Genomic DNA, 21,938 nt, shown 5'->3' with positions numbered 1-21,938 from the left:
ATTAATTGTTTATTTCTTTGGCTGCACTGGGTCTTAAGTGCAGCATGTGGGATTTAGCTCCCTGACCAGGGATCGAACCCCGGGGCTCCTGCATTGGAAGCGGAGAGTCTTAGCCGCTGGACCACAAGGGGAGTCCCAACAGACACTTTGAAACCATAGTTTCTGATGTCTGTAGCCACTGAGTTGGTGGGCAGAAAGTCCCATTTCTTTAGCCCCTGACCCGATCTTGGGGAGGTGGGGTGGATGGGTCCCCCCTCAGCAAACCCAGATAGATCCTTTTGGGAGGTGGCACTGGGGAAGAGCTAGACATCCAGTGTGACCTGGGCACTAGCCTACCCAATATGCCCGGGGCCACTTCCTTTCCTGTCAGGGTCACAGGGAGACCTTCTCCTTCTACCCACCACTTCCTTCATTGGGATTGGTCAAGGAAAGGAAAACTGGGTGAGATCATAGCTTTATTTTTTTCCTTGAATAGAGTTTTCCAAAATGGCATCACCTTTGCTTCTGCTGGTAAACACCCTTGATTTGTACAGAAGTGACTTACTGAGGTTCAGTTATATAATGACAGGCTTTCTTAGGCCTGAGCATTTGGGTATCAGCTGAATCCACTTCCTGTTTTTGCTAATTATTAGCATTTATTGCCCACTTACCATTTGTCATCCATTGTGCAAACAGCATTATCAACATGTACGATCTTGTGTAATCTTTGAATGATGAAATGATTTTTATTCCCCATTTTACATGCCAGAAAAGTGAGGATAAAAATAGCTAACTAACTGGCCCAAGATCACACAGCCAGTGAGTGGATTAATTTGTGATTCAAAGTCGAGTGGATCTTGGACTTTCCTGGTGGTCCAGTGGCTAAGACTCTGTGCTCCCAGTTGGTCAGGGAACTAAACATCACTTGCCAAAACTAAGAGTTTGAATGATCCTGCATGCCTCAACTAAGATCCAGTACAGCCAAACAAACAAATAAAACCCCCCAAAACCAAGCAAACAAAAAGTTAAATGGGCCTGACATATATATACTCTATAAGATGTTTCCTTCAGGCAGGCCAGCAGGATATATGTAAAGAAAAATACCAGACGTGCCATTGTGATTGATGGGGTCCAGAAGACTTATGTGTTGGAAAGATTGGCAGTCTGGTGAGCAGAGAAAATAGCAAGTCAGAGACCCGCATTTGGAAAAGTTCATTCCTGAGGCTTTACATCTTTATGTAGTGTGGTATCACCTGTCCTAAATATCTGAATTATTTTCATAAGAGGTACTGTTTCGGTCCCAACACTGCAGGGAAGCCTCGTTAAGCCTTTCCAGATCCACCCAGTTTATATTAATCTCTCCAGGTCCTCTTCCTTCCTAACGGATTCTTTTCATCCCAATTATTTCTTACTGAGCCTCCCTTTTATTCAAAATTGTAAACTCCCAAGGAATGAAAACTGGGAGCTAGCCATCTCCCCACACCTAGCCCCGTTTCTAACCTGTGCTGGACATTATGCTTCCTTTATTACAATACAAAGCTGACCTAGCCGTGGTCCAGCTTCCCTCAAGAATTTCCTTTGACTAAGGCCGTGCCTGAAAGAGTCTTTCTTCTATGAGTTTCAATAGCGTGTATAGGCTAGCAGTTATATCTAGCTTGTTTCCTTTCATAATAGATACCTTTTTCTTTTTCTTCTTCTGCTGCAAATGATACTGAAAACCCTTCAAGAACGAGGGCTATATTTTCTGGGGTTTTTTTTGCCATGCCATGTGACATTTGGGATCTAGCTCCCTGATCAGGGATGGAATCTGTGCCCCATGAAATGGAAGTCCAAGAGTATTTGGCATTTTTTTTAGCTTTTTTATTTAATTTTATTATTTTAACTTTTTATTTTGTATTGGGATGTAGCTGATTAACAAACAATGTTGTGATAGTTTCAGGTACACAGTGAAGGGATTCAGCCATACATATACAAAAGCATGGAGTCTTAACCACTGCACCACCAGGGAAGTTCCCTATATCTTCTGCTTTTTATTTCAATAAATCCACTTTCAGCCTTTAGCACACACTGTGAATCTGAGTGAGGGTAATCTTATCCTTAAAGTCATCCTTGATCCGTCTGTCTCTGGAAGGACTGGGCCTCCATTCATTCATTTGACAACCTTTCTTATGTATTTGTTTCACCTAAGAGGTTGGGAGTAAAAACATAAGTTTTAAAGCTCTTAAAAAAAAAATAAATAAAAAAAATAAAGCTCTTGCCCCCAGGAAACTCAGAGTCTAGTGAGAGCAACAGATACACGATGTGCAACTACACAATATACAAATGATGCTGCTGCTGAGTCGCTTCAGTCGTGTCCGACTCTGTGCGACCCCATAGACGACAGCCCACCAGGCTCCCCCGTCCCTGGGATTCTCCAGGCAAGAACACTGGAGTGGGTTGCCATTTCCTTCTCCAACGCATGAAAGTGAAAAGTGAAAGGGAAGTCGGTCAGTCGTGTCTGACTCTTCGCGACCCCATGGACCGCAGCCCACCAGGCTCCTCCGTCCATAGCATTTTCCAGGCAAGAGTACTGGAGTGGGGTGCCATCGCCTTCTCCAACACAAATGATGGTAGGAATGCAAATAGAAGTGCAGTGAAGTCTTCCCAGAGAAGGTGGTGAATGAGTTGAATCTGAAAGGCAAGGAGGAATAAAAAGTGCTGGGGTGGGCTTCCCTGGTGGTCTAGTGGTTAAAGAATCTTCTTGCCTAATGCAGGGGACACAGGTTTGATCCCTGTTCTGGGAAGATCCCACATGCCCCCAGAGCAACTAAATCCATGCGCCACAACCACTGAACCCCCGGTCTAGAGCCCATGCTCCTCAACAAGAGAAGGCACCGCAATGAGAAGCCCTCTTATGGCAACTAGAGAGTAACCTCAAATCAATGCAACTAGAGAAGACCCAGCACAGCCAAAAAAAAAAGTGCTGGGGTGAGATGGAGGAGGCCTCTCTTTTTAGGCAGAGGAGACAACTTATGTAAAAGTGAGAGCATGTGGCATTCAGGGAACTAAGGTCTCAAATGCAAGGGGAGGGAGAGGGAGGCAGGGGCCAGATCACAAAGCGTCTTTTGTAGCATGCTAAGGAATTTGACATATCCTGCGAGTCAGGAGGATCTACTGAAAGATTTTATGTAAGAAAGTAACATCACCAAGTTAATGGCTTGGATAAATCACTCTGGCTGCTGTGTGGAGGGTAGATTTGAGTAAGGCAAGACCTGGAGCAAGACTGCAGGTCGGAAGACAGATTAGGGCTTCACTGCAATAATCATCAGGATAAGTGAAAGTACCATGAACCAAGGTAGAGACAGTGGGAATGAAGAAAGTGGTCAAAGAGAGATATTAAGAATATAGGGGACTTCTCTGGTGGTCCAGGGGCTAAGACTCCAAGCTCCCATTGCAGGGGGCTCTGGTTCTAACCTCAGTCAGGGAACTAGATCTCACATGCCACAACTAAGACCCAGCGCAGCCAAATAAACGAATTTCAGTGCAAAACCCAGGAAAATCAGGATAAGTTGGTTATCCTAGTCTAGATTCATTCTTTTCTCTCTTGGATCATTCACTCTGATAGAAGTTAGCTGCCATGTTGCAAGCTGCCCTAAAGAGAGGTCCAGATGGCAAGAAACTGAAGGAGACCTATGGGAAACAGCCAAGTAGGAACTGAGGCTTCAATCCAACGGCCCAGGAATAACCAAGACCTACCAACAATTACCTGAGTGAGCATGGAGCAGGCCCTCCCTCAGCTAAGCCTTCAGATGAGACAGCAGCCCCTCTGGATAGTTTGACTGTAACTTTCGGAGGGACTTTGAACCTAAACCACTAGTAGGTGAGGGTGGTCCCAAATTTCTGACCCACAAAACAGAGATAATATTTCTTGTTTTAAGTTGCTAGGTTTGGGGGTGATTTGTTATACAGAAATAGATAACTAATTCATCAGATCAATGAAAATGAGGGGAAAAGGGTGTGATAGGTTCCAGGACCTACCATAGTAGGATAACTTTCTCTAGCAGCCCTAGGCAACTCCAGACAATGTGTCTGTCTGCTTTATATGCCATGGATATTATGCAAGGTCCAACAGTATCTGTTTCTCTCAACAATATCTTCTGATAAAGGAATTTCGCCAAAATCTTATTTAGTTTTCTTACTGAGCTATTAATCATTAACACTGTGACTGACTTTAAAAGCTTTTTGGCAAAAATGTGACCTGTCACTGTTTTGGCTATAAAAAGCACAGCTTCAAAGTATAGCTCTATAGTTTTGATCTTTAGCGAGAGATTTTATCAAAGTTATATTAGACAGTATTATTTTGTGGGTTTTTCTTCCTCTAGAAAAAATTTTTTTGGGTATCAGATTGGCCATTAAAAAAAAGGGACTAAAATCTCATAGACTTAGTTGACACTGTTTTGACCAAATCCCATAAGCTATGGAATGAAACACACGTGATGCACTGGGAACCAGGGGCAAATAGACAAACAGTTTATCTAATTTATTTTTTTAAGCATTTTCATTAGAGTATAAAAAAAATGTAAAAATTAGAGTATAGTTAATTTACAATATTATGTTTGTTTTAGGTGTACAGCAAAGTGAACCTGTTATACATATAAAACATACCTATATCTACTCTTTTTTGGATTCTTTTCCCATATAAGTCATTAGAATATTAAGCAGAGTTCCCTGTGCTCTATAGTAGGTCCTTATTAGTTATCTGTTTTATATATAGTGGTGTGTACACGGCAATCCACAGCTCCCAATTTATCCCTCTTGCTTTCTTTTCCCCGTTTGTTTTCTACTGCCAGTTTAATAAAACATACTTCTTAGAGGCTTATCATATGTCTATTAGCACCATTCTTTTTCAGCTGCTCATCATAATTCATTACACTTGTGGGTTACCCAGTTCCAGTGCAGTCAGATTCACCCAGTATAGATATTTGCACTGGATTCCTGGGCAATGTTTCATTTACAACTCTTTTTCTGAGTTTGAACATATTCAGCATCCTGATTTAATTAACTTTCAACTAACTGATTTGAATTAATGATCCATTTTTGTTAGTTGAAAATAAAATGTAACACAGTGAAATTTCAAATTTAACACATAAATTAAACACTTATCATGAAACAATACATTAGAGTAACTGCATCCTACCAACTGAACATAAGCTGAGACAAACTATAACCTAAAGAGTGAAATGACTATTCAGATGTAACATGATTTCTCAGAAAACCATAATTAGTCTGACATTTAAAGTTTATGAAGTAGGGTACTTCCCCAGTGGTCCAGTGGCCAAGATTCCATGCTCCCCATGCAGGGGGCCCAGGTGTGACCCTGGTCAGGGAATTAGATCCCACATGCCATGGGACAAATAATCCCCTATATTACAACTACTGAGCCCTGGTACCCTCGAGCCCATGCTCCGAAACTAGAGTAGCCCCTGCTGGCTGCAACTACACAAAGCCTGTGCCCAGCGACGAAGACACAGTGCAACCAAAAATACATTAACTAAATAAATTTTTTTAAAAATCTATGGAGAAAGTTAGGTACTGTTAAGAAGGCTGGGGAGAGATGAATGGACAAGAAAAGGTCCTTGCCTTCACGGAGCTTATGTCTATTTTCCTCCACAGGCCTTCCTAATTTTGAGAAATCAGGGATTCATATTTTGACTCAATAAGTGTGGTTTATCTTTGCACAATAGTTGGAGATACCCAACACACACATATTTTAAATTCATCAAATATGTGTTGGGTGCCCAATGTTTGTCAGGTTGTGCATTCGCCACTGGAAATTTAACAACGAACAAGAAGTCAATGGTTCTTTTTTCTTTTTTGTAACAGCTTTATTGTGATATAATTCACATACAATACAGCTCACCAATTTGAATTATACAATTCAGTGAGGAGCTACTCCACATTCAAGGTCAGGAGGGGTGGCTGTGAGGAGATACCCTTCGTCCAAGGTAAGGGACAGTGGCTGCGCTTTGCTGGAGCAGCCGTGAAGAGATAGCCCATGTGCAAGGTAAGAGAAACCCAAGTAAGACGGTAGATGTTGCAAGAGAGCATCAGAGGGCAGAGACTGAAACCATACTCACAGAAAACTAGCCAATCTGACCACATGGACTACAGCCTTGTCTAACTCAGTGAAACGAAGCCATGCCGTGTGGGGCCCCCCAAGACAGGCGGGTCATGGTGGAGAGGTCTGACAGAATGTGGTCCACTGGAGAAGGGAATGGCAAACCACTTCAGTATTCTTGCCTTGAGAACCCCATGAACAGTATGAAAAGGCAAAATGATAGGATACTGAAAGAGGAACTCCCCGGATCAGTAGGCACCCAATATGCTACTGGAGATCAGTGGAGAAATAACTCCAGAAAGAATGAAGGGATGGAGCCAAAGCAAAAACAACACCCAGTTGTGGATGTGACTGGTGATAGAAGCAAGGTCCGATGCTGTAAAGAGCAATACTGCATAGGAACCTGGAATGTCAGGTCCATGAATCAGGGCAAATTGGAAGTGGTCAAACAGGAGATGGCAAGAGTGAATGTTGACATTCTAGGAATCACTGAACTAAAATGGACTGGAATGGGTGAATTTAACTCAGATGACCATTATATCTACTACTGTGGGCAGGAATCCCTTAGAAGAAACGGAGTAGCCATCACGGTCAACAAAAAAGTCTGAAATGCAGTACTTGGATGCTGTCTCAAAAACAACAAAAATGATCTCTGTTCGTTTCCAAGGCAAACCATTCAATATCAGGGTAATCCAAGCCTATGCCCCAACCAGTAACTTCTTCAGCTAAAGAAGCTGAAGTTGAATGGTTCTATGAAGACCTACAAGATCTTTTAGAACTAACACAAAAAAGCTGTCCTTTTCATTATAGGGAACTGGAATGCAAAAGTAGGAAGTCAAGAAACACCTGGAGTAAGAGGCAAATTTGGCCTTGGAGCACAGAATGAAGCAGGGCAAAGGCTAATAGAGTTTTGCCAAGAGAACGCACTGGTCATAGCAAACACCCTCTTCCAACAACACAAGAGAAGACTCTACACGTGGACATTATCAGACAGTCAACACCGAAATCAGACTGATTATATTCTTTGCAGCCAAAGATGGAAAAGCACTATATGGTCAGCAAAAACGAGACAGGGAGCTGACTGTGGCTCAGATCATGAACTCCTTATTGCCAAATTCAGACTTAAATTGAAGAAAGTAGGGAAAACCACTAGACCATTCAGGTATGACCTAAATCAAATCCCTTAATGATTATACAGTGGAAGTGAGAAATAGGTTTAAGGGACTAGTGCCTGATGAACTATGGACGGAGGTTCGTGACACTGTACAGGAGACAGGGATCAAGACCATCCCCATGGAAAAGAAATGCAAAAAAAAAAAAAAAAGCCTGTCTGAGGAGGCCTTACAAATAGCTGTGAAAAGAAGAGAAGCGAAAAGCAAAGGAGAAAAGGAGAGATATAAGCATCTGAATGCAGAGTTCCAAAGAATAGCAAGGAGAGATAAGAAAGCCTTCTTCAGCAATCAAGGCAAAGAAATAGAGGAAAACAACAGAATGGGAAAGACTAGAGATCTCTTCAAGAAAATTAGAGATACCAAGGGAACATTTCATGTAACAATGGGCTCGATAAAGGACAGAAATGGTATGAACCTAACAGAAGCAGAAGATATTAAGAAGAGGTGGCAAGAATACACAGAAGAACTGTACAAAAAAGATCTTCACGACCCAGATAATCATGATGATGTGATCACTAATCTAGAGCCAGACATCCTGGAATGTGAAGTCAAGTGGGCCTTAGAAAGCATCACTACGAACAAAGCTAGTGGAGGTGATGGAATTCCAGTTGAGCTATTTCAAATCCTGAAAGATGATGCTGTGAAAGCGCTGCACTCAATATGCCAGCAAATTTGGAAAACTCAGCAGTGGCCACAGGACTGGAACAGGTCAGTTTTCATTCCAATCCCAAAGAAAGGTAATGCCAAAGAATGATTAAACTACCGCACAATTGCACTCATCTCACACGCTAGTAATGTTTAAAATTCTCCAAGCCAGGCTTCAGCAGTATGTGAACCATGAACTTCCTGATGTTCAAGCAGGTTTTAGAAAAGGCAGAGGAACCAGAGATCAAATTGCCAACATCTGCTGGATCATTGAAAAAGCAAGAGAGTTTCAGAAAAACATCTATCCTGCTTTACTGACTATGCCAAAGCCTTTGACTGTGGTGATCACAACAAACTGTGGAAAATTCTGAAAGAGGTGCGAATACCAGACCACCTGACCTGCCTCTTATAAGAAACCTATATGCAGGTCAGGAAGCAACAGTTAGAACTGGACATGGAACAACAGACTGGTTCCAAATAGGAAAAGGAGTATGTCAAGGCTGTATATTGTCACCCTGCTTATTTAACTTATATGCAGAGTACATCATGAGAAACGCTGGGCTGGAAGAAGCACAAGCTGGAATCAAGATTGCCAGGAGAAATATCAATAACCTCACATATGCAGATGACACCACCCTTATGGCAGAAAGTGAAGAGGAACTAAAAAGCCTCTTGATGAAAGTGAAAGTGGAGAGTGGAAAAGTTGGCTTAAAGCTCAACATTCAGAAAACTAAGATCATGGCATCTGGTCCCATCACTTCATGGGAAATAGATGGGGAAACAGTGGAAACAGTGTCAGACTTTATTTTGGGGGTGGCTCCACAATCACTGCAGATGGTGATTGCAGCCATGAAATGAAAAAACGGTTACTCCTTGGAAGGAAAGTTATGACCAACCTAGATAGCATATTCAAAAGCAGAGACATTACTTTGCCGACTAAGGTCCATCTAGTCAAGGCTATGGTTTTTCCAGTAGTCATGTATGGATGTGAGAGTTGGACTGTGAAGAAAGCTGAGCGCCGAAGAATTGATGCTTTTGAACTGTGATGTTGGAGAAGACTCTTGAGAGCCCCTTGGACTGCAAGGAGATCCAACCAGTCTATTCCTAAGCAGATTAGTCCTGGGTGTTCACTGGACAGTCTGATGCTAAAACTGAAACGCCAATACTTCGGCCACCTCATGCAAAGAGTTGACTCATTGGAAAAGACTCTGGTGCTTGGAGGATTGGGGGCAGGAGAAGGGGACGACAGAGGATGAGATGGCTGGATGGCATCACCGACTGGATGGACACGAGGTTGAGTGAACTTCGGGAGTTGGTGATGGACAGGGAGGCCTGGCTGCTGTGATTCATGGGGTCGCAAAGAGTTGGACACAACTGAGCAACTGAACTGAACTGAACTGGAGAGTTTTATAAGTATCACCACAATCAATTTTAGAACATTTTCAACACCACTCCCTAAAAAGAAACCCCCATACCCACTAGCATCACCTCCCACTTTACCTAACCTTCCCAGCCCTCTGCAGCCACTGCTTTCTGTCTCTATGGATTCGGCTATTCTTGACATTTTACATAAAATTCATGGTCTTTTGTGATTGGCTTCTTTCATTAAGAAGCAATGTTTTAAGAATCTAATTTTTAAGGGTTAATCTGTGTCACAATATTTATGTTTCTAAATAATATTCAATTGTATGGATATACCACATTTTGTTCATCCCTTCATCAGTTGATGAATCCCTCCGTAATCCATCAGGTGCTCAGTCGTGTCTGACTCTTTGGGACCCCGCAGACTGTAGCCCGCCAGGGTCCTCTGTCCATGGGATTCTCTACGCAACACTGGAGTGGGTAGCCATTCCTTTCTCCAGGGGATCTTCCTGACCCAGGCATCAAACCCAGGTCTCCTGCATTGCAGGGAGATTCTTTACCATCTGAGCCACCAAGGAAGCCCCAGGGTTTGGCAGTTTTCTCCTCTTGTCTCCCTCTGACCTCTGGGTTTGGTAGTTTTCTAATCCTATCAGATTTTCTCTACAACTAAGAGCTTCTTAAACTCCGGAAAGCTTCAGGCAGTGCTCTGAAAGTCACAGCCTCCGCCCTAACCCAACAGCACTTATGGAAATACCTCAGTCGTCAGTTTCCCGGAGCTGAGGACATGTCCAGCGCCACACCCAGACTCGCGGCCCGGGCTTGAACTGAGGCGGGCCACTCAGGGACTGTTTCTGCCCGCAGAGACACGGTTCCCTATTGGCCAGCCGTGCGCTAGGTCCCGCCTTCCGGAGGTTGCAGGGCGGTCTCCTGTCTAACCCTGAGCGGCCGCCTCAGTGTGGGGCCACGAGGATGAGCGCGGGAAGTGGGCTTCAGTCGCTCTCAGCAGATGAGCTCCAGGAGGTACGAGAGCCTCCTTTAGCGAGGTCAGGCTAGGAGGCTGGACTAGGATGGTCGGGAGTCCCTTTGTCTCCTCATCGCGCCTAGGGGGCGGGGCCGCGCCGGTTCCACCCCGGAAGCGGAAGTGCGGGGACCGCGGGGGTCCTATCCAGTGTGCGCTTGGCTCGTGCGCCAGCCGTTCCTCCCGCCGGTCACATCGTGCCCTCTCTTCTTCTCGTGTCCCCTCGCCGGCCCCGCCATGCTGTCTCTAGATTTTTTGGACGATGTGCGGCGGATGAACAAGCGGCAGGTGAGGTTGGCCGCCCACCGTTCCCCTTGTACCTTCCACTGTTGCCCCGCGGACCTCTGGGCCCCTGTGAGAGGGCCTGAGCGGGTCTGACGCCTGGACTCTTCCATCTCTTTGTGGATTCTGTGTCCAGAGATAGCTTTATCCACTCGCTGTTTTAGCCCTTAACTGAGACCGGGCCTTCTCCGGGCGGAGCGGGAAGCCTGATCGTCACGTTCCATTGCCCATAATGAGGCAGGGAAGCAAGTGCAAACCGTAGGGCTCTTTGTAAGTGGGAGTTGGGGTTGCTTATTGTGTTAGACTGGGTAAGGCGGCAAACTTCAATCGCAGTGACTTCCGTTGGATTCTGGCAACTGGGTTTAGCACTGCACTGCTCTGGCTTCTGGGATGCTCGGGGAGACGATTATAGGCCCCACAAAAGCCATTCTATTTTGAGCCCGTTCGTTGTACAGCTGGGCCCCAGCGGTCTGTACTGACTTCCTGGAACCACCTTCGAGTTTAGAGTTGAAACAGTTACTCTGCTGGCCCTCGAGTCCACTTTAGCGTTAAGGTGTACCTCAGAATATCAGTGGCACAGGGATCTTGAATCTTACATTTCCTGATTTTTGTCCTTAAACCTTACTCCGTTCTGAACTTAGAGATCATATTCCGGATAGTACTGTTGCAATTATTTGTTGTTGTTGTTGTTTAGTCGGTTCTGTCATGTCCGACTCTTAACCCCATGGACAGTAGCCCGCCAGTCACCTCTGTCCATGGAGTTTCCTAGGCAAGAATACTGGAGTGGGTTGCCATTTCCTTCTCCAGGGTATCTTCCTGGATCAGAGATGGAACCCGTGTCTCCTGCATTGGCAGGCAGATTCTTTACCAATGAGACACCTGGGAAGCCCTGTAATTATTTAGTCATTGGAAAAAGTTGCTTCTTTTTGTCTTCGGGGTCAGTAGTGTCTGAAGAGCCTAGTTTTGCTTGCCTCGGACCTTTTTACAGTATTTTGCTGTTAAGAAGGATCCTGATGTCACTATTAAAGGTTTTTCTCTTGGATGTCTATTTTGCAGTTTATAATTACCATTTAGGGAAGAAAATATGCACCCTCCCCTTACTCCCCTTCATACTCAGCTAGCTCAGTGTTACCTCCTCTCAGACGTGTTTCCTACTTCCTCCAGTCATAATTGATCTTTCCTTTTCAAATTGCACGACGTTTATGTCTTTATAACATTTAAAATTTTCACTTGTGTTTTTTCATCCATATCTGAATTTCTAGGTGCCACAGACATTTCTCTGGAGAAATTCTTATTTGGGGCCTCTATTGTTCCCTGTGCTAGGTTCAGTGAGAAAAATGCAAAGATAAATAAGACAGACTCTGACCTTCAAGGAGCATCAATATGTAGAAAATGACTTAAGGCAGAACAGTAACTATTTTGAGCTCTTGCTATATGTGGAGTGCATTAGATACCTGTGAGGTAGGTCATTTTATGCCCATTATACAGGTGAAGAAAATGAGCAGCCTACCAGAGACTGTTAGGACGAGATGGGAAGGATTGGATTGCATGGGGATGGGGTGAGGAAAAGTTAGAAATGAGGTTTTACCTGCACATAGTATCTGAGCAAAAAATTGATGGTGATTATAGGTACTGAAGGGTTTCCCTGGTGGCTCAGCAGTACAGAATCTGCCTGCAATGCAGGAGACTAGGGTTCAGTCCCTGGGTTGGGAAGATCCCCTGGAGGAGGGCATGCCTACCCACTCCAGTATTCTTGCTTGGAAAATCCCATGGGCAGAGAAGCCTGATGAGCTACACAGTCCATAGGGTTGCAAAGAGCTGAACTCCACTCAAGTGACTGAGTATGCATGCATGCATACGTACCGAGAGCTTACTAAATGAAAAGAGGGAAACTAGAAGTTTCATCAAATGTTTGATTAATTTGAGTTGTAATTATTTTTTAATAGAGGAATACTTTAATATAGTAAACTCCGTCCATTTAAAGTGTATCAGTTGAGGGAATCCCCCGACAGTCCAGTGTTAGGACTCGGCATTATCAATGCTGATGGCCCAGCATCCATCCCTGGTCTGGAACTAAGATTTTAGACGCTGCCTGGCAAGGCCAAAAAAAAAAACAGTATCAGTTGATAAGTTTCTACAGTTATATACCTACATTACAGTCAAGATACAGAACATTTCTATCACCCACGAGATCCTTTGTAGTTCATCTCTCTAACACTTGGAAACCACTGATTTGCTTTTTGTCAGTATCAGTGTGTTTTATAGAAGTGGAACCAGATATGTATTCTTTTGAGCTTTGAGTTTTAATTGATTTTTAACTTGTGTGTGCCAAATCGCTTCAGTCATGTCCAACTCTCTTCATCTCTATGAACTGTAGCCCTCCAGGCCCCGCTGTTTGTTTACTGTATGTAATTTTTTTTCTGTCTGCTTCACAATTTTCAGAATTAAAGTGTTTCACTACCTTCATGGCATCCAATAAGCTGTTGCCAGATTAATGTCTTCTCTCCTGTCCTCAAACTTCAGTAGATCCTATCGTAAGGTAAAGTCCCAAGCCCCGTAGAATGGCATTTGCAATAAGTCCTAGCCATTTTACAGTATGCTCTTTCTCTCTCTCTCATAAACTGGGGTTTAACTTTCCTGCCTATTTCATTTCACTGTGTGTATGGACATGGTTCTGTTCAAACTTTGTGTACTTAACTGTCTTGAGAACTCCCCTTGTATTATTTCTGAGTCTTTGTATACTGCCCTAGACTAGTCAGTTAGTGCAGTCACTCAGTCGTGTCCGACTCTTTGCAACCCCATGAATCGCAGCACGCCAGGCCTCCCTGTCCATCACTAACTCCTGGAGTCTACCCAAATCCATGTCCATCGAGTCGGTGATGCCATCCAGCCATCTCATCCTCTGTCGTCCCCTTCTCCTCCTGCCCCAAATCCTTCCCAGCAGTAGCGTCTTTTCCAATGAGTCAACTCTTTGCATGAGGTGGCTAAAGTGTTGGAGTTTCAGCTTCAACATCAGTCCTTCCAGTGAACACCCAGGACTGATCTCCTTTAGAATGGACTGGTTGGATCTTCTTGCAGTCCAGGAACTCTCAAGAGTCTTCTCCAGCACCACAGTTCAAAAGCATCAATTCTTCAGTGCTCAGCTTTCTTTATAGTCCAACTCTCACATCCATACATGACTACTGGAAAAACCATAGCCTTGACTAGACGGACCTTTGTTGGCAAAGTAATGTCTTTGCTTTTAAATATGCTATCCAGGTTGGTCATAACTTTCCTTCCAAGGAGTAAGGATCACCTAGAATATTAGGTGATCTCTAGAGCCCTTTTAACTGTTATATATTATTTTATTTGTCTTCTCCCCTTTACATTGTGGCTCTTTTACTATAATATCAGAGCACAGCTTTTCTGAGGCTTTCCTTAATCCACAAAGCCCTGATTTGTAGTTTGCCCATTTCTATGGTGTAAATACTTCCAACATGGCCAATTTCAAGCTATGGACATGACATCACTGAATGTTGAATTAGGAAGAAATGTAGTAGGATGCAAGTATAATTTCCACCTTAACAAATAAAATTTAAAAAATAATCACAAGAACATAGATAATAGTAAAATGTAATAAAATAATTAGAAACTGATGAATTTAGATTATTTGTTAACTTTGTTTTTAAAGTAATTATAGTAATTTTCATAACACTGTGTTTAACAATCAGCTTGCAAGATTCCTCAGAATTTAGCAAGTTGGTTCCATCACTCTTCTGGTTGTAGGTTAATTTCTTGATGCCCATTGAGATAGCCTTTGTGCACAGAAAAGCCTGTTTAGAATTCTTTTATTTAAAAAAAACACCTCAATTTATAACGGCTAAAATTTAAAAACTAAATCTTTTAGAATCGGTTTTCAAATCTTAGCCCATTGAAAGTCTAGCAGTTTTTTTTTGGGCACACCACGAGGCCCGTGGGATCTTAGTTTCCCAACCAGGTATTGAACCTGGGCACTTGGCAGTGAAATCACAGGGCCCTGACCACTGGGGACCCAGGGACTTCCCAGGTCTAGCAAATTTTAAGAATCACTTTTAAGGGCCTTTGAATATTTAGGCTAATTTGTAAACAGACATCTTAAAAACATTAAATTTGATTTATAAATTTAAAGAATTTCCTTTTTAAGAAGGTTGACTATTCAACAAACATCAGTGCATACTTATGTAATTTTTATAAATATGGAGCTTAAGTTCTCTCACATGTTTCAGCATTTGAATATAATATATAAATAGTAAGCTTTCTGATTAAAAAAATAAATCTATAACAATTATACATTTTTAATTAAAATTGCAAACTTGATCTACTTTAATAGGTCAGATTATCTTTAAATGTTACAAAAACTTAAGATTCCAAATAGGGTATTAACACTACATAATTTCCTTTAAGCATTTCTGTTCTTAATTGTAAATTTTCCTGGAGTGAAAAGATGATTATTTGCTAAATAAGTATGTTATGCCAAATAATTGTTATATTACTTTTATCTGTAATTATCTATTTGCTGAGAATTTTTTGTTTTTGTTTTTTGCTGAGAATTCTTAATGACCAGAAGACTTTGGCCGGCCTGATTGGATCCGTGTTTGAGCCCTGATGGACTAGTCTGACTGTCACAGAATTTCCTCTTAGTGTCTCCTTAGGTCTTTTCCTTTACTTGATTGAACTTGGCGTTTCTTTGGATTTTAATTATCTGTATGTTTTCCTACCAAAATCTGAAGACTTTAAGACTTGGCACAATCCTTTCATTTGTTGTCTTTCTTTTTTAAAAAACAATATTTTGGCCATGCCCATGAAGCATGTGGGATCTTTGACCAGGAGTTGAACCCTGCCCCCTGTAGTGGGAGGGCAGAGTCTTAACCACAGGACCACCAGGGAAGTCCCTCTTTCTATATCTATCTTTTAGGATCACTTACTCTTAATGGCTACTGTAGTGATTTCTGATTGAATTCCAGATATTTTGGGTAACTTTTTCTTTTTAATAAATTGGCCCTCTAGTGAAGCACACAGAAGCCTAGATTTTTCTTAGACTTGGACCCAGTATGAGCAAGTGTACTGCAAATAGGACGTATATACAACACCGAGGACAGATCCATTAACTTTTTTGATTATTGAAAGGTAATCTGGTCTTGTTTAGGATCGGGAAAATCTTTAACACTAGCAGGGTGTTAAATACAGAGAGTTGTCAACTGGTAAAAGATGCTCAACCACTAAAATGGATAAAAGAGGACTCTTAAGGGGTTCAGAAATAGTGTGTGCAGAAACCAGTAATTATGCCTTTTAGGATAAGGGAGTCAACAAAGAACTAGCAGAATAGCTCCCTCCAAGACTTCTTTGGAGAGGGTGTGGCTGCCACAGGGACATGCAGTGACATTTGCTGGAGCAGTGAGCTGGAACTGGTCCATAGAAGCAGCCTACTGAGAGCCTGAGAAGTTTGCCAGTGTGTGTGGGCAGGAGCCAGTCTGTGATGGTCTCTGAGGTGAGCACTTGCAGACCTCCTGAACTCAGATCTACTGGCTACCTGGTGAAATACAAACACTCCATGGGAAGAGAAGCCCTTCCCACTCTCTGTCGTCTTGCAGAGGCCCTGCAGTGCCTTTGTTAAGAAAAATGTACATCCTGAGGCTGTGGGAAAAGGTGCCCTTGTTTACAGGGCTCAGCCTAGTAACACAGAAGGATGGATTTGGCACTGAAAGACAATAAATTTATAATGCCTACTCTTCCACTGTTCTCTCAGGCCAGCCACTTAAGATGATGGAGGACACATAAGACCAGTGAAATTCATGACTGTGCCCATGTGACTGTTGTGCTTTAATTACCTGTAAAATAAGTTTTCGGATCAGAAGCAGTGTTGTATGGAATATCACGATGAGTCATAAGGCATTCTGTAAGGTCATGGGTGGTGGTTTTGGTAGAAATACTGAAGACAAGGAAGACAGATCTGTGGCTGTGGTGGTTTAATTGCTAAGTTGTGTCCAACTCTTTGTGACCCCATGAACTGTAGCCCATGAAGCTCTTCTGTCCATGGGGTTTCCCAAGCAAGAATACTGGAGTGGGTTGCCATTTCCTTCCTCAGGGGATCTTCCTGACCCAGAGATCAAACCCAGGTCTCCTGCACTGCAGGGAGATTCTTTACTGCTGAGCCACTAGGGAAGCCCTCTGTATCCAGTCTATCCTAGAAAGAAAAAAGTACTGCTCCTTCTATGATGGAAGTGATGCAGTATCAGGAATGGTGGCATCATTGGTCTTTGCATTTGGCAGTCTAGGCACTCATCATTGGCTAGAACCAAATTGGTCTTGGTGAGTGGAAGTCCACGTTGCTAACCTTCATCTTGGCTGCTGTAGCCACTTGACCATGAGTCCACTGGTTAAGGGACATGGGTGGCTAGGGAAAGAGGCTGACTGACACTGTGATATACTGCATTACAAGTTAAATTATGGTTTGAATCTAGAGAATCAATCACTTCAGTAAGAAGAAAGGAGAGGACAGCAAGAGCCAAGCCAGATCGTGGAAGGCCCTTTGTACTTAGGGGTTCGGAATTTATCCTATAGGTGATAAGAGAAGATTTTGAGAGGTGGTAAGAGAAGATTTTGAGCAGACAGCTCAGTAATTTTATTTTCACTTTATGAACAATAATTATATATTGATGGATGAATTAGAAAGATGTACTAGAGATAGAACTGTCGGATTGCTTCAGTAGTCTGGATAAGTGGAGATGAGATGTGAAGTAAGGCAGTAGTCATAGAAATAAAGCCAGTGGGTTGGATGTGAGAGATGTTGGGAAGGTAAAATTTAGAGGACTTTCATGGATGGTGGGACTAACCACTAAGCTAGAGTATATGGAGGGAGGTAGAGGAAAAGGCAGAGAAGGCAATGGCACCCCACTCCAGTACTCTTGCCTGGAAAGTCCCATGGATGGAGGAGCCTGGTGGGCTGCAGTCCATGGGGTCGCTTGGAGTCGGACACGACTGAGCCACTTTACTTTCACTTTTCACTTTCGTGCATTGGAGAAGGAAATGGCAACCCACTCCAGTGTTCTTGCCTGGAGAATCCCAGGGACAGGGGAGCCTGGTAGGCTGCCGTCTCTGGGGTCGCACAGAGTCAGACACGACTGAAGCAACTTAGCAGCAGCAGCAGAGGTAAACCTCTGTATGTGCTGAATTTAAAGTGTCTATGTAACACCTAGGTGATTTTCAGTAAATAACTGGATATACTTACCAATTGGATAGAATTGGTCTGGTCTGGAGAAGAGATTTGGGTGATATATGCTGATATGTGATGATTGAATCTATGAATAGACAAGACTGCAGAGTGGGAAGAGAAGAGGGCAAAGGTTGGACTCCTAGAACACTTGTGTTTAATGGGATGTCAGAGAAGAGGTCAGGTTCTGAAGTTGGTGACACAGAAACCAAGGGATCAGGGAGTGAGAAAAAGTTAATCAAGTGCCAAGTGTCTCAGAAAAACAAGGTAGTTAAAATAAGATCATGGACTCCCTCCTCCTGGTTTTTAATGAATAGTTTAAATAGTTAATGTATTTACATTGTTCTCCCCCACCCCCACAAAAAGTGAAAGTCACTTTTTCCTATAGTCTTGCCAGCATTGTGTTTTCAGACTTTTAGATTTTTTTCCATTCTAATAAATGAAAAGTAGTATATCAGGACAGCTTACTTGTATTTTGCTCATTATGAGTTTGGTTGAGCATATTTTCATGTGATTTTGGAGTTTATATTTCATTTTCCGTGAGCTAGCAATTCATAACACTTGCCTGTTTTCCTTTTGGATCATTGTTATTGATTCCTAGGATCTCTTTATAGGATGATCAGTCTTTCGCTTTATATATATATCATAAATATTTTCTCCCAGTTTGTCATTTGTCTTTTGATTTAGCTTATAGTATAATTTGCCATGCATAGTTTGGTTATTTGCTCTTTATATTGTTTTGGCTGGTCAAATTTACCATTTTTTCTTCATGGCTCCTGGATTTCAGGTCAATTTTAAAAATTTCCCTTACTCCAAGGCTTTTGTACTTTTTTTTTTTTTTGGTGTGGACCATTTTTAAAATCTTTATTGAACTTTTTGCAGTATTGCTCTGTTTTATTTTTTGGCCACAAGACATACGGGATCTTAGCTCCCCGAACAGGGATCGAACCCGTACCCACTGTGTTGGAAGGTGGTTAACCACTGTATTAACCCCTTGTATTAACTACTGGACCTTCAGGGAAGTCCTGGCCTTTCCTACTTTGTTTTCTTCTGTTACTTTTGTAAATATGTGCCTTTAAAAAAAAACTTTATTGGCATATAATGTATAAAATCCACCCATTTTAAGTGTATAGTTCATGGGTTTTAGTAAATTTATAGGGTTGTGCACCTATCACCACAATCCATTTTTAGGATATTTTCATCATCCCAAAAGATCCTTTGTGTCCTTTTAGTCGATGCCTATTTCCACTCCCAGCCCCAGACATCCACTAATCTACTTTGAATCTCTATGATTTATCTTTACTAGATATTTTATTATTTTATTTGATTTTTTATGAACAATTGGCTTTTAGTAAATCAAAGCAGACATTTTATATAATGGAATCCTGTAAAATTCAACAAAATCCTTTTGTAGCTGGTTGTTTTCATGTCACATAATTTTGTAAAATTGTGGTGAAATACACTTAACAAAATTTTCTGTCCTAACCATTTTTACTTTATTTATTTTTTTAAATTGAAATGTAGTTGATTAACAATGTTGTGTTCGTTGCAGGTGTATAGCAAAAAGATTCAGTTACACGTATATATATGTCTTCTTTTTCAGAGTCAAATTGGTTTGTTTTTCTTTACTATTTTTCTGTTTTCTATTTCACTATTTCTACTCCTAATTTTAGTATTTCTTTTCTGTGAGTTACTTTGGATTTCATTTGAGTTTTCCTAGTGTTTTAAGTTGGAAGCTTAATTTGGGAAATCTACAAATATTTGAAAATTAAACAGTGTATTTCTAAATAACTCATGGGTCAAAGGAGAATCACAGGGAAATTACAAAATATTTTGAACTGAATATAAACCAAAACACAGCTTACAATTTGAGACCTTTCTGTTTTTCTTAACATAGGGTTTACTGCTATAAAATTCCCTCTACATACTATCAGTGCATCCCACAGATTTTGAAATGTTGTATTTTTATTCTCTTTTGATTTCTTCTACCATGGGTGATTTTAGAAGTATCTTATTTGATTTCTAAACATTTGGGGCAGTTTTTCAGGTATCTTTCTGTTACTGATTTCTATTTTTATGCCATTGTGATTGGAGAATATTCTTTGCATAATTCAAATTCCTTTCTATTTATTGAGACTTGTTTTGTGGTCTTGAATACGGTCTGTCTTTCTGAACAGTCTGTGTGTTTTTAAAAGGAATGTGTATCTGCTCTTGTTGGACAGAAGGTTCTGTAAACATCAGTTAGGTCAAACTGGTTGGTGGTGTCGTTCAAATCTTTTCTATGCTCATTGATTTTTTTAATCTTCTTGCTGTATCAGTTATTGAGGGGGGATATTGACATTTTGGACTGTAACTGTGAGTTTGTCTATTTTCCATTATGTTTTATCACAAGATATTGAATATAGTTCCCTGTGCTATACATTAGGACCTGGTTGTTTATCCATTCTGAATGTAATGGTTTGCATCTACCAAACCCCAAACTTCCAGTCCATCCCTCCCTCTCCCTGTGCTTCTTGGGGGAGAGTGTGTTCTTTATGTCTGTGAGTCAGTTTGTGTTTTAAATAGGCTCATTTGTGGCACATTTTAGATTCCACATATAAGTGATATCATTTGATATTTGTCTTTCTCTTTCTGACTTACTTCACTTGGTATGATAATCTCTAGCTGCATCTTGAAATAGTTTTTTATTACTATGACTTTAGTTTCACTAAACTTTTCTTTTGTGATGTCTAATCTGCTGTTATTCCATTTTGTGTGGTTATCAGGCAAGATAGGGCACATGCAAGGTGGTATGGCCATAGCCAGCCTGTGTGGTTTTAATTTCAGACGTTTTCTATTTCATCTCTAGAGGTTTGAGTTGGGTCTTATAGTTTCCATCATCCAAGTTTCTAATGTGCTCAGTCTTTCCCCTACCATCTTATTTGTTTTTAATTCTGGCTGAGCCACACAGCTTGTGGGATCTTAGTTCCCCAAACAGGGATTGAACCTGGGCTGCAGCAATGAAAGTGCTGAGTCCTAACCATTGGACCACGAGGGAATTCCCGATTCAAGAACTTTTTAAAAAGGCTTTGTTAGGCAAGTCCACAGCAGCCTTTAGTCCAAGGTTAATTTTTCACCACAACTAAACAGTAACTTTTGAGTATGCTATCCAAAGCCCACGTGTTATGAACATTTCTACTCTGGCCAGTGGAAACAAATTATTCCTGCCCCATATGAACTTTCAGAATTGTTCCTTTGCTCCTTTTAGATGGTTCTTTAGATGAGTCACTTCCCTCAGATGCATGTGCTAATCCTTGCTGATCATCACTCAGCTGAAGACTTGAGAAGAGAGGCTGCATAGATCTTTGTATAGTTCTCATTTCTGCAATGCCTCACAGTCAAAGCTGCCTTCGTCTCCCCAGACTCCCAGTTCCTTGTCATCAAGTAAGGAGCAAGTTGGGGCAATTATAGGGCTCATCTCGTTTCTCCTTTCATTGTCCTATGCTATCTGGACACAGTCACATGTCCAGTGTCTGAAAACCTTTGTTCATATATTTTATCTAGTGTTTTAATTATTTTAGGCAGCAAGGTAAATTTGATCCCTTTTTCTCCAGCTTGGCCTGAATAACATGTTTGTTTGTTTGTTTGTTTTTTAACTTTTTAATTTTGTATTGGGGTATAGGTGATTAACAAACAATGTCGTGATAGTTTCAAGTGGATGGCGAAGGGACTCAGCCATAAATATACATGTATCCATTCTCCCCTAAGCTCCCCTCCTATCCAGGCTGCCCCATAACATTAAGTAGAGTAAATAGCATATTTTTGAGATTTATCTGTGTTGTGTATTTCAATAGTTTATTCATTTCTATTCCTGAGTAGTTTTCCATCATTTAGAAATAATGTTGTAATTTTATTTATTCACCTGTCGATGGACATTTGGGTTTGTTTTTTTTTTCCAATTTGAGCTATTATGAATGAAACTACTATACAAGTGTTGGTGTGGATATGTTTACATTTGTCAGGTTTTAAAGAAATTTAATGGTTTTTTTAAAATGAAAGTCGTCTTTGTCGTTTAGACAAATCAGGAATTTTTGTTACTGTTGTTATCATTTAAGACCCTCACTGGGACTATCAGTGACTTTGTATATTGGACCATAATAAGTGTCCATTCTGCAT

At 41.5% G+C, this 21,938-nt stretch overlaps 1 protein-coding gene and 1 long non-coding RNA gene across 8 annotated transcripts in view; one reads left to right on the top strand and one right to left on the bottom strand.

Moving 5' to 3' along the window:
* The window catches only part of SEC11A (SEC11 homolog A, signal peptidase complex subunit), a 56,715-nt gene that overhangs the window by 13,649 nt on the left and 21,128 nt on the right, over positions 1-21,938 (top strand). For 2 of the 7 annotated variants that reach the window (XM_069560374.1, XM_069560368.1), the window contains exon 1: positions 9,752-10,561. The exons of 2 other annotated variants lie outside the window; for them this stretch is intronic. In XM_069560374.1, the coding sequence (XP_069416475.1) occupies positions 10,511-10,561 (51 nt within the window). In that variant the 5' untranslated portion in view covers positions 9,752-10,510. Of the gene's footprint in view, positions 1-5,841; positions 6,023-9,751; positions 10,562-21,938 lie in introns of those variants that run through there. 3 more of the 7 variants (XM_069560372.1, XM_069560370.1, XM_069560375.1) reach the window with 3 other exon arrangements.
* On the bottom strand, positions 1,825-10,392 carry LOC138423934 (uncharacterized). The gene is made up of 2 exons (XR_011250529.1): positions 10,010-10,392; positions 1,825-2,649 (listed from the first exon to the last, which is right to left on the bottom strand). It is a non-coding gene; the product is annotated as an uncharacterized lncRNA (long non-coding RNA).

This window comes from Ovis canadensis, chromosome 18 (assembly GCF_042477335.2).
Source record: "Ovis canadensis isolate MfBH-ARS-UI-01 breed Bighorn chromosome 18, ARS-UI_OviCan_v2, whole genome shotgun sequence".
NCBI lineage: Eukaryota > Metazoa > Chordata > Mammalia > Artiodactyla > Bovidae > Ovis > Ovis canadensis.
The sequence above is the reverse complement of the archived record's forward strand: the minus strand, read 5'-3'. Positions and strand labels throughout refer to the sequence as shown.